We start from the raw sequence: 25,009 nt of genomic DNA on the forward strand, positions 1-25,009 counted from the left end.
ATATAACCATTTAGGAAGGCACTCTTTACGTCCATCTGATGTAGAACTATGTTGTGATTTACTGAGAAGGAGATCAACAGTCTAATTGCCTCCAGTCTTGCTACCGGAGCAAATGTTTCAGTGTAGTCTATTCCTTCCTGCTGGCTGTAGCCTTGAGCAACTAGCCTTGCCTTGTTTCTGACTACTTCTCCTTTCTCATTTAGCTTGTTTCTGAATACCCATTTCGTTCCAATAACATGGACACTCTCAGGCTTCTTCACTAAGCTCCAAACATCGTTCTTGGAGAATTGATTCAGTTCTTCTTCCATGGCCAGAATCCAATCCTTGTCTTGAAGAGCTTCATCTATGGACTTGGGTTCAATTAAGGACACCAATCCTTTCAGACTCAGCAAGGTCTCTTCAGAGGGTCTGAAGGCAGATCTGGTTCTGACTGGTTCATCTTTGTTGCCCAGAATCAATTCCTTAGGGTGAGCTGCAGTGATTCTGCTCTTCTTCAGAGTTTGTGAGTTAGAGGGACCAGCTTCTTCCTCTGGTTCATCTTCCTCTGGCTCAACTTCCTCTGGAGCTTTGCCTTTGTCAGAAACATTAATGCTTAAATCTGCAAACTTTTCAACTAGCTTTGACTGGTCAGAGTCAAGCTTATCATCAAATCTAACATGAATAGATTCTTCAATAGTCTTAGCATCAGTATTATAAAATCTAAAACCTTTAGATCTATCAGAATAACCAAGTAATAGACACTTAGAAGACTTAGCATCAAATTTATGCAATCTATCCTTAGTATTGAGAACATAACAAACACAGCCAAAAGGATGAAAATAAGAAATGTTGGGTTTTATGTTCTTCCACAATTCATAAGGAGTCTTATTCAGAATTGGTCTCACAGAGATTCTGTTCTGAATGTAACATGTTGTATTTACTGCCTCTGCCCAAAAGTGCTTAGCCATGCCAGTTTCTTGGAGCATGGTTCTAGCCATCTCCTGAAGAGTTCTGTTCTTCCTCTCAACAACACCATTTTGTTGAGGAGTTCTGGGACAAGAGAAATCATGTGCAATTCCATAGGAATCAAACAGACTCTCAAACTTGTCATTCTCAAACTCTCCACCATGGTCACTTCTGACACGCACAATCCTACAAGCCTTCTCGTTTTGCACTTGAGCAATGAAGGTAGAGAACACAGCATGAGACTCATCCTTGCGGGTTAGAAACTTTACCCATGTCCAGCGGCTATAGTCATCAACGATAACCATCCCATATCTCTTGCCACCTATAGACTCAGTTTTCACTGGTCCAAACAGGTCGATATGCAGAAGTTCCAACGGCCTTGAGGTTGAGACAACATTCTTTGCCTTGAAAGGGACTTTTGTGAATTTGCCTTTCTGACATGCTTCACAAAGAGCGTCTGAAGCGAACTTCAGATTGGGTAAGCCCCTGACAAGGTTTAGCTTGCTCAGCTGAGAAATCTTTCTCATACTGGCATGCCCTAACCGTCTATGCCATACCCACTGTTCTTCATTAACAGACAGAAGGCACTTCACATTCTGAGCCTCCAACTCAGATAATCTGATCTTATAAATGTTGTTCTTCCTCTTGCTGTTAAACAGAACAGAGCCATCGATCTGACTTACAGCCCGGCAGGACTTTTGATTGAATATAACATCATAACCCTTGTCAGCTAATTGACTTATAGACAATAAGTTATGTGTTAAGCCGTCTACCAATAAAACATTATCAATGCATGGACTACTATCTACACAAATAGTACCAGTACCAACAATTTTACCCTTTTCATTTCCTCCGAAGCCAACTTCGCCTCCAGGCTTAAGTTTCAGCTCTCGAAACATACGCTTTTCTCCCGTCATGTGACGCGAGCATCCACTGTCCAGATACCATGATTGGTGTTTCAGTGGAGCTATCAAGGATATCTGCAACATAGATGATCTTGTCCTTAGGTACCCACTTTCTGGGTCCTCTTTTGTTAGTTACCCCAGAGGTTCTGATCACCTTGGGTGTCTCAACATAATATTTTAAAGGAATATTTGCATGATATTTAGTCATAGAGAAAGATCCCTTTTTAAGAGGATGTTTAGCAACTTTAGCAGGTACAGGATCAGGCAATATGGTACCAGAGGGAACAAAGCATTCATACAAGGATTTAGCTTTAGACACAGAAGGCTCATTTCTAATTGGTTTAGAATAGCCAATGCCATGCATTCCATTTCTGCTTACGCCATAGATCATTGAAGCCATTAAGCTTCTATCCACGCTTTTAGCTAGGAATCTTTGAAAAGACTTTTCATACTTAGATTCATTTCTACAATCAGAGGCATCACAGGCAACAATTTCTTCTAACTTAGCAATCTGGTTCTTAAGCACAGAGTTAGAATTTACCAAAGCATGATTTTCATTTTTCAAATCAGAAATAATTTTCTCATGTTCAGAAAGAGTCTTAGAGACAGCAGATAAGTTCTTTTTCAACTTTTTATGCTTAGACAATAAAGAGTTATACTTATCCATGATATCAGACAAAGCATGTTTCAGTTCAGAGGTAGAGAAGGAAGCGAATACCTCATTTTCATCGTCTGAGTTAGGATCTCCTTCTGATTCTGAGTCAGAGTCAACAGCTTCCTTTGACTCTGCTCCTTTGTCTTTGACAATGGCCATGAGTCCTTGGACTTCACCATCAGAGTCAACATCCTCTGACTCTGATTCATCGAATGTCACCATCAGACTCTTCTTGGTCTTGAAGTGCTTCTTTGGCTTCTTGTCTTTCTTCAACTTTGGACAATCACTTTTGTAGTGTCCAGATTCTTTGCACTCAAAACATGTGACTTCCTTGATTGAAGACTTCTTCTGGCCTGAGGACTCATACTTGCCTTTTGCCTTTCCAGAGCCTTGAACTTGCTCTGCCTGTGCTTCCAGATGCGGTTGAGTCTCTTGGAGATCAGAGTCAGCTCATCTTAATCAGAATCTTCTGATGCTTCTTCAGATTCTTCTTCTTCAGCTTGAAGAGCCTTTGACTTCTCAACCTTAGCCTTTTCAGATTTGGATTTCAAGGCTATGGACTTTTTCCTCAGATCTTGCATCTCTGAGCGTTTCAGCTCATGGCATTTCAAAATGCTGATGAGTTCTTCTAAACTCATATTCTCAACGTCTCTCGTGAGCTCTATTGAAGTCACCAAAGGCATCCAACTTTCAGGAAGACACCTGATGACCCTTATGACATGATCTTTTGTTGTGTAGCTCTTGTTGAGAGGTCGTATGCCAGCTACAAGCAATTGAAATCTGGAGAACATTTCTTCAATGGACTCATTTGGCTCCATGATGAAGGATTCATACTTTTGGATCAAAGACAATGCCTTTGATTCTTTGACTTTCTTGTTTCCTTCATGAGACATCTTCAGAGAATCAAAAATGCCTTTAGCAAACTCACGATCGGTAATCTTCTGGTACTCCTCATAGGAAATAGCACTTAGAAGAATTGCTCTTGCTTTGTGATGTTGTGAGTACAGCTTCTTTTGTTCTGCAGTCATCTCTGACCTTGGGATCTTCTTGCCATCTGCATCAACTGGACGCTCATAGCCATCCACAATAATATCCCAGAGATCTGCATCGAAACCCAGAAAGAAACTTTCCAGTCTATCTTTCCAATATTCGAACCTTTGACCATCGAACATAGGAGGCTTTGCGTTGTAACCATCTCTTTGAGTTTCACTGGTGGTGGCAGCCATTGTTTTTCACACCGGCCCGGATCACTGAACACTGTTAGGTGTGGTAATCAGAACTTGCGCTCTGATACCAATTGAAGGTATGAAAAACGGTAGAAAGGGGGGGGGTTTGAATAACGTTTTCAGAACAAAGCTTCCACCTTAAAGATTTTGACAAATCTTTTGAGAACTTAAGTGCTAAAGATAAGAGATAGAAAAGCACACAAGGATTTTATCCTGGTTCACTTGATAAATCACTCAAGCTACTCCAGTCCACCCGTTAAGGTGATTTCTTCCTTCTTAGAATGAAGGCAATCCACTAATCAGGTAAGAGTTACAACTGCACTTGAAACCTACAAGTGACTAACAATTACACTGACTTAGCTCACACTAAGATTCACTCTCTTAGTCTTCTCTAGGATCCGATCAACCTTGATCTCCTAAAGGCAAACTATACAACTGTATATGAAGTTCTTGTTTACAAAGAAAGTGCTTCTAAAAAGCTTATAGTAAACACAATGAATTTCAAGATGAAAGAAAGCTTAGAATATTTTGAATATGTCTTGCGCGTGTGTATTGCTTCTTCTTAGTTTCTTAGCCGCTTCTTTCAATCTTCAGCCTCTATATATACTCCAAGGATTAGGGTTGAGCGTTGCATGGGAAATGCTACCGTTGGAGGGCAGTTCTGGAAAATCCAGCTTCTGCTGTGGCTGAGAACGTTAGGTAGGTCGTCAGGAAGGTACACTTGCTTTTGTACTTGGATAGCGACTTGACCTTTTAACCTAGGAGACTTCTGATCAGAGGAATACTTCATATTGGAACTTGTGAAGCCGGTTGATCAGAGTCAGAGGGAAAGCACAGATCCTCTGACCATTGTATCTTCTGATTCTGAACTCAGAGGGAAGAACATGGCCTTCAGAGTTTCTTGCTTCTGGACATCAGAGTTTCCACTATTCAGCTTCTGGATCTTCAGAGTCTTCTACACCATCAGAACATCTGAACCTTCAGTGTTTCTTGGTTATCAGAACTTCTGGATCTTCAGAGCTTTTAGCGACTGAGTCCACATCAGAGTTTGTATAGCTTCAGAACTTCTGAAGCTTTTCCACTGTTCATACTGAACATGGTGAATGCGAAAGCGTTGCTTGGGTCACTCTTTATACACAGTGCTTCTGATTTGTGTGAGATTGAGTTGAGGTCAGAACCTGTAAATAGCACACTCAGAAAAACACGTTAGAGTACCACAATTGTTCATATCAAAAGGTTAACTTGTAATCATCAAAACATAGAGTTGTACTACTAGATCAAAACTTGATCTTACAATTTCTTGACAAAATTCTACAAGGAGGCTACTGTGCTTCCTAATATGGACTCAAAAGTGAAGTTGCATTTGGTTTGTGAAGCTTTAAGGATGGGCAAACCTTTCCATTGCTTGTTAGAAAAATATTCCCCAACTGATGTGGTAGAATTTTGAGCAAGAGCTTCAAAGTATGTGAATATGGAGGATGACTTGGCCGATAATTCTCATAAAAAGGTCCAGCATGATGTGAATTCAGCTTTAAGGAATCATGGTCGGAATGATTCCCAATTTACAAATGGAGGAGGACATAACAAGAAGAATTTTAAGGAGCGTTATGAATCTTGCGCACCACTGAATACTACACCTTTAGTGTTGACTATTGACTTTACAACAATATTTTGACCACCTCCTATGAAAACTTGAATGAATGTTGATCGGTCTAGATAGTACGAGTTCTGTGAAGAGCATTTCCATAACACTGACAAGTGCACTTGGTTAGTGGATACGATTGGTCCGATGATTTTGGATGGTAAGTTGAAAAAATTTGTGACGAGAGGTCTTGATGAAGGAGAAAATCATTTTTACAAAAGAAATAAAATATCTCAGAGTCCACATGACTAAGAAAATAGTCAGAGAAATAAAGCTCACCATTCTTTAGGAAGATCAAGGTGAGATGCCTCTCCTTATCACGAAATGAAAGAAGAAAGTTTCAAAAGACAAAAAAAGAAGGAAAAAAAAGCAATTCTCGAGAAGATAGTCCTCGAGAGTCAATGTGGTCTCCTAGTCATTGAGAATATTTATGTGGAATCCTACAAATCCGATCAGATCATAATTAAAGGGATCAAATCCTTACTTCCAAGCCTCCTTTTTTTGAAAATAAGGGTGAAAAAAGATATCGGCCGAACTGCCTTGCAAGGATCTTGTCCTTTGTCTTAGATTGGTGGAAATGGGGAGAACATTGCAATTATTTCTTGGAGGAACATCCTTCGGGCATTCTCCGAGGGTCCACCACTTGCAAATCCACCAGCCATTACCAACGTATTGATCCCAAGAGATATTTGACCCTTTAATCCTACCAATGTATTGATCCCAAGAAATATCTAACCCTTTAATCCTTCTTTTCCAGGATTTAATAACCAGAACCATGATGACTCTTACGCCATTCACATCTTGTGTAGCCACTGTTTGGATTGACTAGCTCTCTGTGGATTGTAACAGGTTGTTCTTCATGCAAAGGGGCATGCTTTCTTTGTTGCCTTCTTATCGTCACAAGGTCGTACGACTGACGATCTGGGATACTCCTTCATGGAAAGGCTCCTTCCTTTGATATCCAACAATCATGTGGGTATTTGGAAGGTATTTTGACGCCCAACTCAACAAAAGCCGAAGAGAAACAAAAGTTTCGGTTAAATAGATAGTGTGAACTTGAAATGTGTCTTCTTTACCCAAAGACTTTTTTTTTAGTACATCGGAAAAATAAATTGCACTCGTCAGGAATCGATCTCTGGACCTCCCCTACCCAACCTATATGTCCTCCAACTCCTACCACTTAAGCTACCATACGGGGACACCCAAAGACACATATGTAATGTAACAAATATATATTATCCGAAAAAAATAAAAGTTAAAAACGGCGCCTAGTTTTCACATTAGAGTTTAGACTTCCGAGTTTGAGGTATAGTGAAAAGACTTAGTTGCCACTACCAATGTTTCTATCGGATCTCAATCAAATGGTCAGAATCAAATATTATCCTGAAGGGCCTCTGTATCATTTGGTCCTATCATGGTTTCGTGAGGCCGATGTAGTCACTAGTCAGCCTATAGACAAGTTGGAGTGCCAAGAAGTTTCGTTAATTCTAGTAGGTGAACTTTCCATTTTTCTTTTCCACTACATTGGATTCAACTCATTCAAGAAGCTCTCTGGTTATTATCATGATAGTGTCTTTTTAATAAAAATAAAAAAGTATCTTAAAAATCTCCGCATGTCCATACGCCATAATTTCGTGAGACAAGAATTGAAAAAAAAAAAAATTGTTACAAGTGGAGAGAAAAAATATGAAGATGTGAAAATGGAAAAATATGAATCAATGAATCAAAACTTTAATTTTATATTCTTTGGGTTTCAGAATTCCTCTGGTTTGTAAATTACTTTTTGGATGTTTTTGACGAGTGAAGGGAGGACATATTATTATTTTTCAAAATAGAATATTTACGTAATCTTTTTATAATAAAAAAGTTATTAATATGTTGTGTTTATACTAATTTATCTTTTTATTAATTTTATTTTTTAAAATCATCAAATTAGATAGCATTAATTTGAAAAATAAAAATATATCATCCCATCCTTTTCCTTTTAAAAACGTCTAAAAACAAATTCACAAACAACTGTGAATATGTTAGGAAACCAAAATCATATCTATAGATTCAATTCTAGTTGGTTAAATCAATTTTCACTAGTTGAAATCATATTTGGGTGATCTAGTAAAGTATAATTACGAATCAATTCCACTTAGTTGTTTTTTCGTTAAACATAATCAATTCTGAGATTTTAAAACTATATAACATTATCTTACAAAATTCATTTTTTCGATAAATTTATCTAAACATAAATTACATCATTTTAACTCATATTAAGCATACGTGATTTTAGTAAAATTAGTTATGTTGGAATTAATTCTGCCAACGCCTATCAAAACACACACCGAACCACAATTTTTTAAGTCTATTAATTTTATGTTTACTCTCATGTTCAATGAGATTGAGGTGAAAAACAGTAGAATGAGAAATATGAGAGTTGATATGAAAAATGTAAATATAAAAAAAATGAATTTGGGATGGAAGATAAAGTAGTGTGAATGTATCAAACTTTAAAGTTTTAAAGTTAAAGCATTGTTTTGATTTTAATTGTTTCATATCTTATATTTTTTTCATCTCATTTCCATTCATTTTCTCACTATTCTTTATATTATTTTTCTATCACATCACACATTATATCGCTCATTTCTCTATTTTCTCTTTTAATATCTCTTTGTGTAACTTGAATCGGAGTGTGAAGAGAACATTATTTTACTATTTCCCCCTTGTTCCAATGTTTATATCTATACTAATTTATTTTACAGATTGTGAAACCAATCCTTAAAGTTCCTTCTTGTATTTTTTTAATCTAATTTGTTGCTTTCCACCAAACTGACCTTCCAATTCAAACAATTTTTTTAATATATTAAGGAGTCATCAAGATGTTGTTATGCCTTCTGGCTTGGCTATAATCTCTCTAGCACTTGGTCCAAAGCTTCACCTGAGTTTCTTTCTCTACCTTTTGAAGCAACAATTCTTAGGTTCATCCTCGTCTATCTATCTGTGTGTGTGCCCTCTGACACAGGGCAAGGACACTCATCTGGTCTTGGTTTCTTGTTGCATCAGGTACAGTTTTGTCTCTTGTTTTTTTTGTTTTCAACCTCTAAATCTTGATCATGTTTTTTGGTCACTTATTTGGATAAGGTATGCCATCTGTTGCCATCCCAGTGATTGATTAATTGTGAATTGGAGTAAAGGAAAAAAAAAGATAAATTTGTGAACTTGGTCTTCATGTGTTTGTTAAAAGAGCAAGTTTTGGTTTTTCTTAACATGGGTAGGTTTTTGCTGTGTTTCCAATTGGTTTTGGTTTAATCTTTTCTGTTTCTGGGTTTGCAATATGCACTCATCTTTTGAATTGGGATTTCAAAAAAAAAAGACTTGTGGCTATCTAATCAAACTGAAATGGAAATGGAACTATGGTTGACTATTGCATGTATAGAAATTCTTCTACAATTGATTCTGAAGTCAAAATTAATTCCGTGGAGAAACTTATGTGAGCAGCTTCTGGGCGGAAAAATTGATTATGAGGAAAGAGAAACTGATCCAAACATGCTAAAGGCTGTTGCTTGAGTTTGTTATGTGTTTACATCATATGCTATGTGCTCACTTCAGGAGATCATTTCTGTGCTTTCTGGCTAGAGTCATATTGGAATAGCAAACATTTTATCAGCCTCGTTCGTAGAAATTTCTCATGTTCTTGTGGCATATAAGTTTCAAGATTAATTCCTGAAGCATCTTAGATGAATATGAAATTTTATGTTTCCTTTGCATTCTGTTCTGTTTTCAATATTGCATTTAGTTAGTGAATTGGTTTTGTAATCCAATTGGTATATGCAGACAGAGAACCTTGTTGTGTATATGGGTGTATCTTCGGTTTTTCTTTATTTCCTCCAAACAGTGAGGCCAACATCTTGGGAATGATACAATATATTTTTATCTGCTAAGGTGGAATTTTATCTGCCATGACAACTAATATTTTACCTCAGTTAATTACTAAATTTTGTGAAAAAGGAAATCTGAATTCTCTTTGCTAGACAAGTGTGATCATAGTTACTACTTTAATAAATTCATAATCGTGGTTGTGGTCTAATGATGAACTACCTACAAATTCTGATTATGAAAAACCCACAAGTATCAAAGTATTATGTTATAATCATCCAAGTGATCACAAAAAAGAAAACTAGTTGTCAACAGCTCTACTTTTTTAGATAAAAACTTTTAATTGAAATAATTATCATCTAGCTAGTTTATTCATAAGGGTCTCTTTATGTAAACTACTAAACTCGTAAATGTATCAAGTATATTTTGCCATGTTGACATGGATTTGATGTTCTAACTGAAAGAATCTTCTTCTTTTGTTTCTCAAATTTTAGCAAAGTCGTCCTAGAAAGTTGAACAAGATTTCATCAGTTAGCTGTGGCCTATTTTGCTATTTCTCAAGGTGAGAAAAGTACAAGATATATAGCCTGGGAATTTTAATTGATTGCAGAATTCACAGCATTTTCTTGACTAATCTGTGGGGTGTTTTGGTTGCAGATTACACAGACTGAAATTCTTGAGCTGACTGAATAAAACGCAAACTATGTCACTGGTTATATCGGCAGAGCTTGCTGATACATCATATAGGAATGCCAAGCTCTACACAATAAAGGGAACCGATGTGAAACCTGGCTTGTCCTCCAATAATTTTGTACCTGATAAGCACAGAAACATGTACATGACAGATTCATATTCCAGAGAGAGTTATGAAAAGTATTTCCTGGATTCACCAACAGAAGAACTGACATCAAGTTCCAGCATATCAGTAAATTCAATTCACCATGATGCTGCTTCTTCTTACCAGCTCAGGGCTAGTCCAGGAGCTTCTATGGTTTCTGATAAACCATTTGATACTTCTCTCATGTCTACAAGGAATCATGATGCCTATGAGTCCGACTTCGTATCAGATTTCTTGGATCATGAAAGCCCGGATTACCTTGAAGTTGATGGTGAAATGCGATTAAAACTACAAGAGTTGGAGAGGGCGTTGCTTGGTGATAATAATGATGACGAGGATGAGGGAGAGGAAGAAGAAGAGGAGGACATGTTTGGTACTTTCCAAAGCATGGAGATTGATGATCCTGACATAGCTGTGTGGGCCGACGCTGATCCCATTCAGAACATGCTGCTCCATGACCATGACTCACCAAAGGAATCTTCATCCTCAGATTCCAACATTAGCAGCATCAGCAGCACCACCAAAGAAACATCTCAATTTCAAAACTCTCCTCAGACCCCGAAGCAATTGCTTTATGAATGTGCTAGTGCTCTTTCAGAAGGAAATAAAGTGAAAGCCTCATCTATGATAAATGATCTCAGGCAGATGGTCTCAATTCAAGGAGATCCTTCCCAAAGAATTGCAGCATATATGGTGGAAGGCCTCGCGGCTCGCTTGGCTTCATCCGGAAAATGTATATACAGAGCTTTGAAATGCAAGGAGCCTCCTTCTTCAGACCGTCTCGCAGCAATGCAGATACTATTCGAGGTCTGCCCGTGTTTTAAATTTGGATTCATCGCTGCGAATGGTGCCATTGCAGAGGCTGTGAAGAATGAAAAGAAGGTTCACATCATAGATTTTGACATCAACCAAGGAAGTCAATACATAACTCTAATACAAACACTTGCTTCAAGGCCAGGCAAGCCACCCCATGTGAGATTGACCGGGGTTGACGATCCTGAGTCCGTGCAGCGATCTGTCGGAGGCTTAAACAACATAGGACAAAGGCTCGAAAAGCTTGCAGAAGCACTTGGGTTGCCGTTTGAGTTTCGAGCTGTGGCATCAACTACTTCTCTTGTCACCCAATCAATGCTCAACTGTCGCCAAGGGGAAGCTCTTGTGGTGAACTTTGCATTCCAGCTTCATCACATGCGAGATGAGAGCGTGTCAACAGTGAACGAACGGGACCAGCTCCTTCGCATGGTGAAGAGCCTGAATCCAAAACTTGTGACGGTTGTGGAGCAGGACATGAACACTAACACCTCTCCTTTTCTGCCGAGATTCATTATAGCGTACGAATACTACTCTGCTGTGTTCGACTCGCTTGATGCCACTCTTCCTAGAGAGAGCCAGGACAGGGTGAATGTGGAAAGGCAGTGTTTGGCGAGGGACATTGTTAATATTGTCGCGTGTGAGGGCGAGGATCGGATAGAGAGGTATGAAGTTGCTGGGAAATGGAGAGCAAGGATGACAATGGCCGGGTTCAATTCTTCCCCTATGAGCACAAATGTGAAGGAAGCAATCAGGGAACTCATTAAGCAGTACTGTGACAGGTACAAGATGAAGGATGAAATGGGGGCACTTCATTTTGGGTGGGAAGACAAGAACTTGATTGTTGCTTCAGCATGGAAGTGACCATTATATTTCTTTTTGTCCTTCACGGATTACGATCCGCTCATGCATGTGAAACTTGTCTGTCTATATCTCTTCATAAATATTAAGATACTCCTACTTATTTAATAATTATGAAGAGAAAGATGGACACAATTTCATCTCAACATTTCACTGTCGTGTGAAGTTTCCACATGAGAGGATTCTGATCCGTTAACCTGAGAAATGATAGTGTTAATGTAGCTTTGTTTGTTTGTTTAGTATATTATTATGTATGTGTTTAAACATGGTCCAGACTAAGCTAATACGAACTTTGGTGTAATCCAAGTATTTAACGCGGCTGGAAGACAATGGAGTAGGGACCACATAAACCAGCTATGCTTAGGCATGCAATGACATCATTCCTTGTTAGCATCATTTTGCATCTCCGTCTTTTGCGTAACAGCTCAACATTGTGCCTTATCTTGTTTATTTTCATATTGGTTAGGACGTCACGTACCCATGTTGACATCTCAATAGCTTTTGTTGACATACTAATAGCGCTTTTGACAGTTACTCCCTCCGTCCCCATTTATAAGTCACATTTTTTGAGTTTTTTTTGTCCCTAATTATAAGTCACTTTGTGATACCAATGCACCATTTAATATTTGTTTCCAATACTAACCTCATATTTAAGATGAAAGAGGTAGTTATATTTGAAAAGTTTTAATTTGGAGAAAGAAATTCTAAGGGTGACATTGGAAAGCCTATGTTTTTGTCTTACAAATGTATTGCTTTTAACTATTTATCTTAATCTAAGATAAGTAGTTAAAAGAGACTTATAATAGGGGACGGAGGGAGTATGTTATATTGACAAATCACGTTGAGAAGTGCATTTTTATTTTTTTAAAGATGTTTAGATAAAACACCCAAAGGGTTATTCAACGGCACTTATCATGTGAGATTAATCTTAAAGAGTGATTTTGCAATGCACATAGATAAACAAAATTTAGAACAAGCATGATCACGAATGCCGATACATATATTGAGCTGACACTGAAACATGATGTAAAGACCTTAAAGGTCACAAAAGCCCCTAAACATATTCAACAGTTCACCAACCACACCACTTTTGAGTGTGGAGAGAAATTTCCCCATATTAATCAGCACTCAAACAACTCATACAGTTCTGTCATAGTTGTAATATGTGCAACTAACCACGACTTACTACGAAAGAACCTCCTAAAGATGAGGAGGTTCTATATCCAACGACTAATAATCGATTACTTAATTTGAAAAATCAATAAAAAAAATCAATTAATGATGTGATCGACTTACTTTACCTCTTAAGTGAGTGAACTCACTTGAAAGGAGCCGGAACCATTAGGTTGAATAGATTTAACTTACAAATACTTCAAATATATGAACTGAATAGATTTAACTTACAAATACTTCAAATATATAAACTATGAAGGAAAATGTTTGTCAACAAAATTGCAAAATGGCTAAAACAAAAAATAACTTCTGAATGAAGCAGAATAGCTGATAATATTTGGGGCTCTTCTATATTTTCTTGATATCCTTATGACATGCGCGAAGAACTCTTGCAGTGAGCCAATAACTTACATTTACAAAGCTTACAATCAAATTGTGGGAACTCACTCCCCACAGGATATAAAAAATCAAAAAACCAAGTATTCAGTGCTTTACACCTACAAAACACAAGGCTACTTCAGCTCTCGCCTGAAACTCTTCCAGGAGTTCCACGATCTTCTCACGACTAAAATTACTTTCACTGTCCTCAGCAAGCATTCTCCTCACCCTACAAGAAAAAAAAAGGTTAACAAAACCATCAATTTTCAATTAACATAAATAACATTAGTTAGAAAAAAGTACAGCCCTAGCTTTGTAAAGTTCCAGACTGAACCAAATTGATAATGTACAAGCCGGGGTGAGTTTGGAGTTGGTCTAATGGATAAAATTCCATGACCTGGTGGATAGCTCACATGGAACCCTAATAAATGGTGCGCCCTAGTCTCAGATTATCAAGTGATTGTGAAAAATTTAAGGTCACCAAATGAGTGACAATCAAAATCCCCGAGTAAATTCAGGGGTCTCAATTGACTATCCAAAATATTACGTTTGTTAGCCCCAAGTGTCATGTGTTCACTTTTTAAATCATCATCTAATTGATAATATGAGATCACGCCATGCAATTTGTTGACAACTTACCATTTACATGTGCAACCAAATTAGTGTTGTTTATTGTGGATTACGGAAAGCCAAAAATCCGCTATTTCAAGCCCTTAAAGCAGAAAATACGGATAGCGGTGAGCCCTCAAAGCGCTAACACTATAGCTCTATAGCACCGCGATATCTGCTATTTGACAACACTGGATCAAACTATACAAATAAGTGAGTCTGATACGAACGACCCCTAGGGTCCACCTCCACAGGGGAATCAATAAATTGCATTAGCATATTTGCATGAAAACAAAACTTGCTCATGACGACTCAATTGTAAAATAATACACCATTCCGGGATCAAACATTAATTTTCTCTGACTATATTGTAAGGTGAAAAACGTATACTAGCAAAAAGAAATAAAAAGATACTTAGGCATAAACAAGATATGCATATACCTGCGAACAACTGCTGTGTCTCCGTGACCAGTGCAAATTATCACCATAGCATTTGTTGGTAATGACATGTACAGATTACGAATTCTAGCATCCATGCGAGCTAGAATTTCCTTCAGTTCGGAAGATGCATTGTACTTGAAGCCTTTCCCTTTCTCACACGTTCGTAATGCCATCATCTCTGCAAGTCTTTTATGCAGTTTCTCTGAATCCTCAGCTTGTTTCTTCAAGTATGAGTATAACTCTGAAAACTGTGTCCAAATAAAATGGACCTTTTCATTCTTCAACTGGAAAAAGGTGTGGACATAAAGCTTAGCTGTAGTTGTTAAATCAGGAAGGAATCCAATAGCAAATAGAGTATAGAGCCAGCTAAGACATCTACCTCCTTGGTTGTCTTTGCAAGTGCTTCTTCATCAGATGTAACTGGAATTGCATGAGAGGACTCAGAGGCAAATCGTTTTACAACGGATATATCATCAATCAATGAGGAAGTTTTGCCAGATTCGCTCAAAATGGAAAGGAGCTTTTTCCGCATGAAGTTAGGAGGGGAACCAAAGTCAGGCCCTGTTTCAAGGGTGAAGCCAAAAGTATGTCACAGCAGTGATGCTAACAAACAATATAGCAAATTAAGTAAATATAAAGGTTACAGAAAGTTAGACTTAAATCTGATGAAAATGTTACTCTATGTATTTCAACAACATACTTGTAAAATTTATAGACATACCAAAGAGATAAAAACTAAATCTATCTCTATCTTAATAGATACTAATCTAAAATAGAGAATAACTATATCTAAACCTTATCTCTACTTCTATTAGATAAGTTAATAATAAACTCAATCTTAATAAGAGATATTCAACACTCCCCCTCAAGCTAAAGCTTACTTAGCTTTAAGCTTGTAACAAACCTATCTATCCCAACAAGATATATCCTAATAGGTATCTCTTAATAATGACGGTCTTTGCGAATATCTGAATCGAATAGGTCAACCTTTCGAACTTCTGCTAAATCCATGGGCCCACAAAAGATAACTTCTCATACTTGATCTGGCTGAAATTGAAGCAAGTAAACAACTAATTCTTTTGGAGTATCGTAGGATCAGCTGAGCCAGCAAACTAGGGCGAAAAACCAACAACAATACGCCCAGAAATAAACAAGGCTGAAGCAACAGCTAACCAGCAGCACCCACACAAAAACATTTGAGGCATAGTAATCAATCCCGGATAGCGGCACGTAGCAGCCGACCAAAAAAGTGGGATAGCGGGATAGCGCATGGCGGGATGGCCGCTATTCTGATTTTTCATATATAATTTTATATAATTTGTAGTTTAATAGTATATACATATAATTACTAAAAAATGATAAATATAACTTAAAATACATAACATGATGAAATGATAGAGAAGAGAGGAGGATGCCCTGCTGGAAGGAGAGAACTGAAGGGTAACATAATGAAATGATTGAGAATAGAAAAAAAAAAGAGGAAAAGAAAGGAAAGAAAATTAGAGGAATGAAAAGATAAAAAAAAAACAGAGCAGAACAGAGGCCAAAGGGAAACAGGGGCAGTGGTCGCCGGAGATAGGCTGAAAGCCACCGCACAATGTTCGCCGGAAGTTGGACGGTGCTGTCGGAGGTCGGGCTGTGGCCATGGGTGCTGATCGACGGTGGCTGAAGGAGGTCGCACAATGACCATGGGTTCTGGTCGCAGAAGAGAGAAGAAGATGAATAGTGAGATGAAACGCGCGTTTCATTTATTCAGAAGCGAAATCCCAAAAATACCCTCAAAGTTTAACCTAATTGTAAAATTTCAAGGGCAATTTAGGTTTTTCCGCGAGTTCCCCTTCTCTTCTCCCTGTCGCGCCGCGATCTGGTGCGATTGACTGCGATTTTGGCCGCGAATCGCGCCGCTCCAGCCGCGACGGTGATCCGCGACGCGATTGTTTCAGAATCGCAGGGAGGGGCCGCGACGCGATGGTGCGATTTGCTGCGATTGACTACTATGATTTGAGGTAGATCAATTGATGGCTTCTGAGACAAATAATGGTGTCAACTTTGACATTGATAACTCGCGAAAACTAGAGAGTGAGCCAGCGTTAACAGCAGCTGAAGCCCTAAAACCAGAAAACCAAAAATCGAGAGTGAACCATACGAAGACCACATACAAAGGTGTCACCTTCAAAACCTAATTGTATAAAGTCGGCCAAGATCACTTTAATAAGACCATCTCGAACGATGAGACGCAAACTAAGAACTCAAACAGCAAGATATGTCACAGGGAGATGAAAAAACACAGTAGACCCACGAACCAAACAGGGCACTAGAAGAGGAAGACCGAATGATCACAACAGTGGCGCCACAATACATGTCAAAACATAGCCAAATAACGGACCCAAAAAACCAAGCCTGGCCGAAACACAAAGAGGACCAGCGAGAACAAAGCAGCGGAGAGAGGCATCAAAAACAGCAGACCCAACAACCAAAAGGGGTCAAAACAGTCGATCAGTCATCAGTCTTGGAACCGGATGCACCTAGTCTCAAAACCATTATCTTCATCCAAACAATTCAAAATACGCTTCTTAAAATAAAATCACAAATGGACTCTGGATGTAAAAAGACTTCTGGAAAAATTTTAAAATCACTTTTTTAGAGAGCTAGAACTTACAAATATAACAAACAAAAAATGACCTTTAATAAAGCAAAAAAACAGGTGATAACACCGAAGAACATTTGATGAGGAACCTTAAAGAGATAAGAATGGAAAAAATTGAGGTTCAGTTGACAGTTGTTATAATGAGGAATTATTAAGGATAACTTTGTAATACTAATTAAGATAGTGTCACCTAAAAAATAGGAATTTTAATTTTCTCTCTTCTAGAATTGCTTTGTTAAAGTTATAAAAACAAGGTTCAATGAACAATCAGTTTTCTGGTTTTTTAAAATTCTGGTTTTTTATAAAAAGTATGCCTAAAGACTTGACAAAAGATTAAAGTGATTTAAAAAAAAAGAATTATTACTTCAAAAATAGAGATAAACGGGCTATACAAAACAACTATGATAAAAACTTTAATAATGAACACACATTTTTGCACATAAATATAGTTATACATATACATAAACACAAACATCAGGATTGTAACAGCTCTCCATGCATTTTCTGAACACAAAGATGATGAAACTGCATAGGTACTAAAATTTGGAATGCATTTAACAACTTCTAATAGAAAGCTTGTAGCATAAATGCATTCAAAAGAACTACTTACCATTTTTTATCTTCAATAGAGCCAATTCCAAGGTAGCTCTAGCATCTTCAATGCTGTCATGCCCATTCCCTGACTGCTGTATCTCCCTTTTAAGAAATCTTTTAGCAAGAAACCGTAGAGCAGTTTTATGAGATGACCCTCGTGGGTGTTTGTATAATACTGCTGTGTCAATGACCAAGTCATGGGATATTTTCAACGCTAATAAATCATTTTCTAAAGAGTGGCCAACGAGGATAGTCTCTTTGTAAACCAATTTTAGAAACTCTTCCTGAACATATGAAGCAATTGAAACTAAATCAGCAAAACAAATAGTTCAAACTGAACTGGTTTTCTGGTTGGACACAATAACAGCAATAAGAAAAATATTACACTAACGGAAATAAGAAAAATAAAAATAAACAAATCAAGACAATTCAAGTAACAACCTGAATATCTCTCAAACTTGTTGTCACCCCATCTAACATCTCATATGTTATTCCACTAAATCTGCACATGACATAATCATTACATGCTGTCAACAATTTTGATTCAAGTCCAAGGAAGATAAAAAAACAGATCATATGAAAATAAAATAAAAATAAAAAATAGCTTTTTGTTCATTATTCCTCTCACCTTCAATTTTTTTTTTTCAATCTTTTTTTGGCTATGCTTTCAATATAAATAGACTACAGTAATCCCTACATTGGAGAATATCATCCAATAGTCTCCCAGTCAGGGTTTTCTAGAACTAGAAACAACAAAATATTATAAATCATTTTAATCTCTTCATTTAAAAAAAAAAAAAAACTAACCCCAAATTAAATGGAAATCACGAAGCCATACATATATGTTTTTGAAACATAACAAAATACAATAGAGCCTTATTGGAAGATTTTATAATCAGGTGAGAGTCTCAGCCTTGAATAGTTGAACTATCCCCCACCAAAAGGGAAAAGGAACATAGAAAAATGTTCCAAATAAAAAATTTACACAGTACACGTAATGATAAGCTCACAAAAACAAAAGTTTCGGGAGGGGGGCATTAGAAGCAAAAAGCTTACCTTGTGTTGTAATCAGTGATAGCATTCGTTGGTTTAACTAACTTATCTATCAAAACCTGAAAAGAAAAATAAGTTTTAAAATATTAGGAAATGCGACATCACTGACTAAGTAAATGTTTCAAATTTTAGCGAGTTCACGAAGCCTCACTATGTAAAAAGATTACTTCAAGTTCTTTAAGGAAACCCAAAACAGAATCCCAACACAATAGCATGCCTTTTTAAATAGCAAATATGTAAACCACCATTAACAATAAAATGTAAGGTTGTTTTAACACCTACAAGGAAAAGATATCCATGAAAAGGTGATAAGCAACATAACATTGAGTTTCACGATTACGTTAACAGGTGCTGAGAAAACAACTTCCATGATTAACATGCTGTAGTAAGAACATACATGCCAATTTATATATTACTAAGAAACCAACACAAGATGTGCGAGATCAGGCTAGTGAAAATAAATAAAAATAATGATCAATCATCTCAATGATAGTAATCAATAGTACATTTTTTTTACAGAGTACAAATGTAAGTTCAGTCAATACCTGCCCTTTAACATCTACCAGAGTAACTCTTGTCAGCTCAAAACCCTCGCTTGTTACACACTAATAAGAAAAGGCAGAAAACAAAAAATGATTGACCAAGATTATAGACTTACAAGATACCAATAAAAAATACCGCAGCTACTTCAATTTTTACTAAATATAGAATGATGCTCTTCAAAAGTTTGTCCGTATATACTGCATTCCAATAAAATTTCAGTTAATCTGATTTTCAGTTACCTCCACCTTAATTTTGTGAATATGAAAAGAATATAGTAGCATTGAGTTTTCTCTTAATGATCAATCCCAATTAATCAAGCAATTGCGCATTAAGATAAATGAGTTCAAGACAACATTAAAGTGAAACTAAAATGATGGGAATGAAATAACTATTATGCTCCAGTAGTGGATTTCCAGATTTGAAGAGGGTGTTAAAATTGTTAAGTTTCATGATTTAAAAAATCATTACTTTGTTTTGCAGATAAGAAATTTGAAAGAAAATACTATATCATATACCCTCTAAGATTATGAACACAATACATGAATCACCAACTTAAACATGTTTGTTTTCACTCTAGTAAGCAAACATTCTATAACCTGAGCTTAACAGTAAGCATACATGACAGAAAGACTTACTCCTATTGATGACCAAATCTAGATAAGTTTATCATCATCCAAAAACTTTATTTGTAAAAGTTAAAAAAAAAAACACAATTATCTTCAAACCAAGCTGTTACCGACCGACTTACCATCTCACAATCAACTGCTAACATTTCATGAAAAGGAGATCCCAAAGGAGCAGGCAAAGTAGAAAGAAAACCTGTATGGCAAAATAAAAAGAATCCAGTAAGCAAATGATAATGAAGATTAACATGTATAATGTGTCAGAGTAAAAATCACCTGGCTTATTAATAGAATATCCATTCTCTTCCAGATCTTTCTCTGTTAGTGTATAGTACGTGACAGGGAAAGGTATATCTTTAGTTAGCTCCATATATGATAGACTGTTAGTACCAACACAGCCATCTTCTGCAAGGATACGTCAGATATTTCAACTAGCATCCAAATTCAAATGGGTTATATAGTCGCTTTGAAACGATAGCGATGCAATCATGTTCATGACAAATGAAAGAATAGCTCCAATAAAGTTTCTCGAACAGGAAAAGGGCAGAATACTTCAATTAATTTTACCATACACACATATTACAAAGTATTAAGAAGGTGGTAAAATAAACCTAGCATTGCCAAGTTTATGTCAAGCAAATAAACAAGTTGATATGTTCCTTAGCGCCCAATACTACAGATATCACAAAACGAAAAAAAAAATGTATAAAATAGCCATCCCCTAGTAAATTTGAATTTAATAGCTTAAATTTTCAATTCATATCCATCAACATTCATCAACAATACACAATAGGTTAAACAGGATTGTGCTAATTCTTCTTCAGTTGTATAAAGATGCTTAAGAATCAAATTGATTAAATAGGAAAAATATAGGATCTGTATCAACTATATGACAAGTTGACAACTTCCAGTCATAGTTGTATACTGTTACTTTGCTGGGAGGGGAGAAAGCTATCAAAATAAAAGGCTAGTTTTAACAGCTTCATTTGTTTTTGGTTACAAGAGGAAAATTAACTACACAAACTTCAGACAAAGCCTTCCTTGGATTTTTATTCTCCTCCCCGTACCACAAAAATGAAAAAGCCTCAGACAGATTCAAGACATAATTTCCCCAAGCAAATGAAACTACTACATAATGGTTTAAAGAATGAACACCTTGTTGTGGTGTCAGAGTAGCTTTCGTCATAATTGAACAATTTTCATCCCTCTTTCTTTTCACCTTGCATGTTAGCAGTGCATCTATTGTCTGCATACCATCTGATACACAGCTAGCCAAAATAAGAAAAAATAAGTCAATAGGAACTACATTTTGAAGGATATTAGAAGTAAATACATTTTCTTCTACAGACCTAAGAGCTAGGACTGGCCTTGGTTTGCCACAGAATTTTTTTAGACTGGGAAGCATTTTAGATTGCGACAAGAACAAAGCTGCATCCAAGCCTGGCATATATAGCATCACCACTTTGGGAATAAGAGGTTTATTCTGCAATCATGAGAGAGCTGCATTAGTAAATTGTAGTATAACAAAAAGTGATATGATATAATCTATATTTAAATTGAAAAGAGCGGTAAATTTTTGGGTAAAGAGGGAAGGTCAATCTCTAATTTAAATTCAAAAGAGCGGTCAATAATTTGGCATAAAGAATTTTAGCTTTGTCCAAATAACATTTTTCGGTGTTAAGACTCAAATATTAATGACACAGTCTCTCTTTAAGAAGCATGAAGATTGAGAGAACTAGTCTTTTTTGTTGTACCAGCACAACATGAGAAAATAATGAAATGAGAAAATAATGAAGATGTGGAACATGTTACTGTACATATAGCACAACAATAATGAAATTTCATATCATTACAATTTGAAGAGAGAAAATCAGTGGTACACTGTATATACCAACATTATCATTTACAGAGGAGTGCTAGCAACACACACTTTTTTTTATAACAAGCAACACACTCATTTTGATTGGTTAATTTTTTTAAGAAGTGAGAGAAATGTGTTGACTTTTCAACAAATAAACCAATCACAATGAGTGTGTTGGAGTGTCTTTAAAAGAGTGTGCTGCTAGCATTTCTCTTTGAATAAGACATTGGGAAGGTATCAGTGTGCTCTATTCACAAGGTCAAGGTCTACCACCAGCTTCGGCAGGTCCTTATAGCAGTTACAGCAGATCATCTACCAAAGGGACTTGATGACAAGAGAGATCGGAACCTAAGCCTTCCAATCAAAGTCCTATGACCATCGCTGATAACACTGGTAAATTCAGGGACTGTTATTGAACTGAAAAGTGATTACAATGCAATTGCTCAATAGAGCTATGACTGGGAATCTAGGGATTTACAGAGAATTTGGGAAAACTGGGAAATTGGGGAAGAACACAAGGTTAGGGTTTCAACCTAGAGATCCCTCGATCTCTCTCTGATTCCTCAATCAGAAATGAACCTCTAACTTCAATGCCTTCCTCAACAAGTAATCTAACTATTTATACTATTCAGTTGTAACTAACAACTGTTACTAACTATAACTGCTCCAGCTGTAGCCAGCTGTCAGCTAACAACCTAACAGCTTATTACAATTAAGTCCCCTTACTAACTAATATTTATCCCTGAGCCCTTCTTCTTCTTGAATAAACCTGCTTGAACCTATCAATCGCCAACTTTGAACAAATCCCCACTGGCTATAATTTCTTACTTTTCACAAAAATTACCCTCCCATTCTGTGCGCCTCATGTTTAATCAACAAAATTAATTTAATTATCAGCCATTACTGTGACTTACGAAATTGAAATGTCCTCTAAGTAATAAAGTAAACCTAAAATCAAATGAATCTTCATCTAATGATTTTTATGGAAGTAATGACTGGATACTCCTCCGCAGCCTCCGGCTATTCGCTTTCTCTTGTGCATAGCTAAACTGGATCGAAGACCAAAATGATACAATACTCCCTGCATTGATCACTGTTCACTGTGTCTATCCATCTAGACAGTGAGTGACGAAGCATCTGAGTCAGAGACCTCTCCGTCACAAGGTTTTGAGTTTAAAGTACATCCAGCCATCACTGCCTCAGTTTGTCACCCCAAAGTAGCTGGTTTGCCTCGCTACCTCAGGATCTGTATTTTCAGAATCACAGCAGAATCAATACTCCTGTGATTCCGACAATTCATCCCGTCATTATGGTGACAAAACATTACTCAAGTGATCCTATGAGAGAAGACTTGCAGATATGGAATCGCAATTCATGTGATTCCAACAATCATGATTACAGGAGGTAAAGCCACTTGATGAAAGCAGTTAAGTACACGAGACAAAATTTGGCAAGATATGTGTTGAAATAAAAAGACGGGTAAAGATGATCTGTACCTTAATAAAGACCCATGATGGCATAAATCCTTCACCAAGCACCCAAGTTATAAGTCCTTGAATATCCTGTTTCACAATACAAATCCCATTCATAACTACTTCAGTTCAAATTTCAAGTCACATAGTGGTGGTAGGAACCTACATTAAGATTCAAAGTTGAATTATCTTCTGGTGACTTGAAAACAACATCGGCCTTGCCCTGCAAAAAACAGGACAGATTATGTCATTCCCGTTAAATATATGCTAAAAAACATGAAACAAAACCCTGCGAAGAAACAAACGACAAAAGCATAGTAGCAAGTTATCGCAGAAGGAAGCTTAGACGGCATGTAAAAAACCAACGACTGATTATCGGTGCCTAGTCGCATATATGTATGTAATGTAGGTGAAGGGCCAGGGTTCTAACCCTGAGGAGGGATAATTTGTACTAATTTACTAACAACTAACATTTGCCTATAAAAAAAAATGTATGTAATACCAACTGAAAACTTTCCATGTCAAAGGACAACCTACGAGAAAAATTAGCAACACGTAAATCGAAAACAGCCAGTTGCTAAACACACAAAAGGGGGCATTTTTCACAAAAGGAATCTAATACTGCATATAAAATACATAACACAAAACAAATAATAGGAGACATAACAAATAGGCTAACAAATATTTGAGTTTTGTAAACAAGCACCAAATTTGGGAACTCTAAAACCAGTTTACCCCAACTGGATTGCCACAAATAATCCAGAATTCAGCTAAGAAGACAATGAATGCTCTTTAACAAAGGTCAAAAAGTTAAGCAAAGAAACAGTTTCACTTCAATTCAAACTACAACTTCAAAATAAAAGTAACCAAAAGCAACAAGCACCTCCTCATGATTAAAACCACATTCCAGCACCATTCTAGTCAAAACAAAAGCTCAAACTTGATGTCCCATAAGGAAAAACCAAAACAAAGAAATAAAAAAATCATAATAAAGACATGGAAAATTTACTTCGGGGCCGTAGATATCGTAGAACTTGGTGCATTTCTTGTTCGCCGTGGAATCCTGTTCGGCGCGACTAGGGGATTCAGTATTCGCCTCCGAAGAATCCATTGTCGCGAGAGGAGGTACCAACCTGGGACTTGAGTGAGTTCGAACACAACTCAACAAAAGCAATTCAACAAAAGGAAAAGTGTCTCAAACTGATGGTGAAATTGGGTAGGCGGTGGTGTGGGTCGCCTAGGGATTTTTCATGCCCTTTTCAAAGTCATGGGCCTCATATTAGTCCACCTTCACAATTATCAATCAATTTTTAAAATAAATAATTAGGCTAAACTGAACTAATTACGATTACAATATGTTTTAGGTTTTTTTCTTACTTTAGAAAGATAAATTGAATCCTTAGGGATAGATCCGTAGATATTCCTCATCTCAATTTATATATCTCATAGTTCTTACCACTTAAGCTATCATGCTGAGACACAATATGACCCATGATATTTTAATTTTGTTTGTTTTTTTTCTTAAACAAGTTTCATAACGCTCCGAAGCACGATGTCTTTGTTTCTTTTTCTAAGTTGCCCCACAATTGATAGTTGTCATGAGATTAATTCACTCAAGACTCGAAAATCACATTAATTGAGATCACATTAAGTAAGTAGGTTTCTTCCACCAATTCCTTCTTCGTACACATCATCAAAGGATCGATTGAATCCTAGACTAAGTGTTTAGTCATTCAACTATCTTCCAATTGTCTTGTACCTTGCTAGTGTTAGATATGAATAACGTAATTTGCATATTTTTTTGTTGAAGTCAGCAATTACCGACACTTTTTTGAAAGCCACCAGAAAAAATTAATAATAATACCAATA

General features: G+C 36.7%; 2 protein-coding genes across 3 annotated transcripts; one reads left to right on the forward strand and one right to left on the reverse strand.

Annotated features, from left to right (window-relative positions):
* The first annotated feature begins 8,235 nt into the window (after positions 1-8,235).
* LOC130734406 (scarecrow-like protein 1) lies at positions 8,236-12,142 on the forward strand. The gene is made up of 3 exons (XM_057586798.1): positions 8,236-8,424; positions 9,732-9,799; positions 9,895-12,142. Exon 3 carries the CDS (start codon positions 9,941-9,943, stop codon positions 11,747-11,749), a length of 1,809 nt encoding a protein of 602 aa, XP_057442781.1. The 5' UTR covers positions 8,236-8,424; positions 9,732-9,799; positions 9,895-9,940; the 3' UTR covers positions 11,750-12,142.
* A 1,068-nt stretch (positions 12,143-13,210) lies between these two features.
* Positions 13,211-24,408, reverse strand: LOC130734407 (small RNA degrading nuclease 5). 2 transcript variants are annotated; one of them, XR_009017935.1, is made up of 15 exons: positions 24,150-24,408; positions 23,307-23,363; positions 23,165-23,230; positions 21,157-21,290; positions 20,963-21,075; positions 20,084-20,212; positions 19,933-20,003; positions 19,187-19,246; positions 18,645-18,700; positions 18,030-18,090; positions 17,605-17,872; positions 14,727-14,908; positions 14,348-14,631; positions 13,937-14,097; positions 13,211-13,526 (listed from the first exon to the last, which is right to left on the reverse strand). XR_009017935.1 is itself a non-coding variant. In XM_057586799.1 (14 exons), the coding sequence occupies exons 1-14, from the start codon at positions 24,249-24,251 to the stop codon at positions 13,403-13,405; spliced, it is 1,707 nt and encodes a 568-aa protein (XP_057442782.1). In that variant the 5' UTR covers positions 24,252-24,405; the 3' UTR covers positions 13,211-13,402. The 2 variants fall into 2 exon arrangements, 1 of the variants encoding a protein (XP_057442782.1); XM_057586799.1 differs by lacking the exon at positions 13,937-14,097 and having other exon boundaries at positions 24,150-24,405.
* Between the last annotated feature and the right edge of the window lie 601 nt (positions 24,409-25,009).

Source organism: Lotus japonicus, chromosome 1, assembly GCF_012489685.1.
Source record: "Lotus japonicus ecotype B-129 chromosome 1, LjGifu_v1.2".
NCBI lineage: Eukaryota > Viridiplantae > Streptophyta > Magnoliopsida > Fabales > Fabaceae > Lotus > Lotus japonicus.

Coding starts and splice junctions, on each gene's coding strand:
- LOC130734406 (XM_057586798.1), top strand. CDS start 9,941: ATGTCACTGGTTATATCGGCAGAGCTTGCTGATACATCATATAGGAAT.
- LOC130734407 (XM_057586799.1), bottom strand. CDS start 24,251: ATGGATTCTTCGGAGGCGAATACTGAATCCCCTAGTCGCGCCGAACAG. Junction 23,231..23,306: donor ATTCAACTTTGAATCTTAAT/GTAGGTTCCTAC, acceptor ATTGTGAAACAG/GATATTCAAGGACTTATAAC. Junction 18,091..18,644: donor ATCACTGATTACAACACAAG/GTAAGCTTTTTG, acceptor TGTCATGTGCAG/ATTTAGTGGAATAACATATG.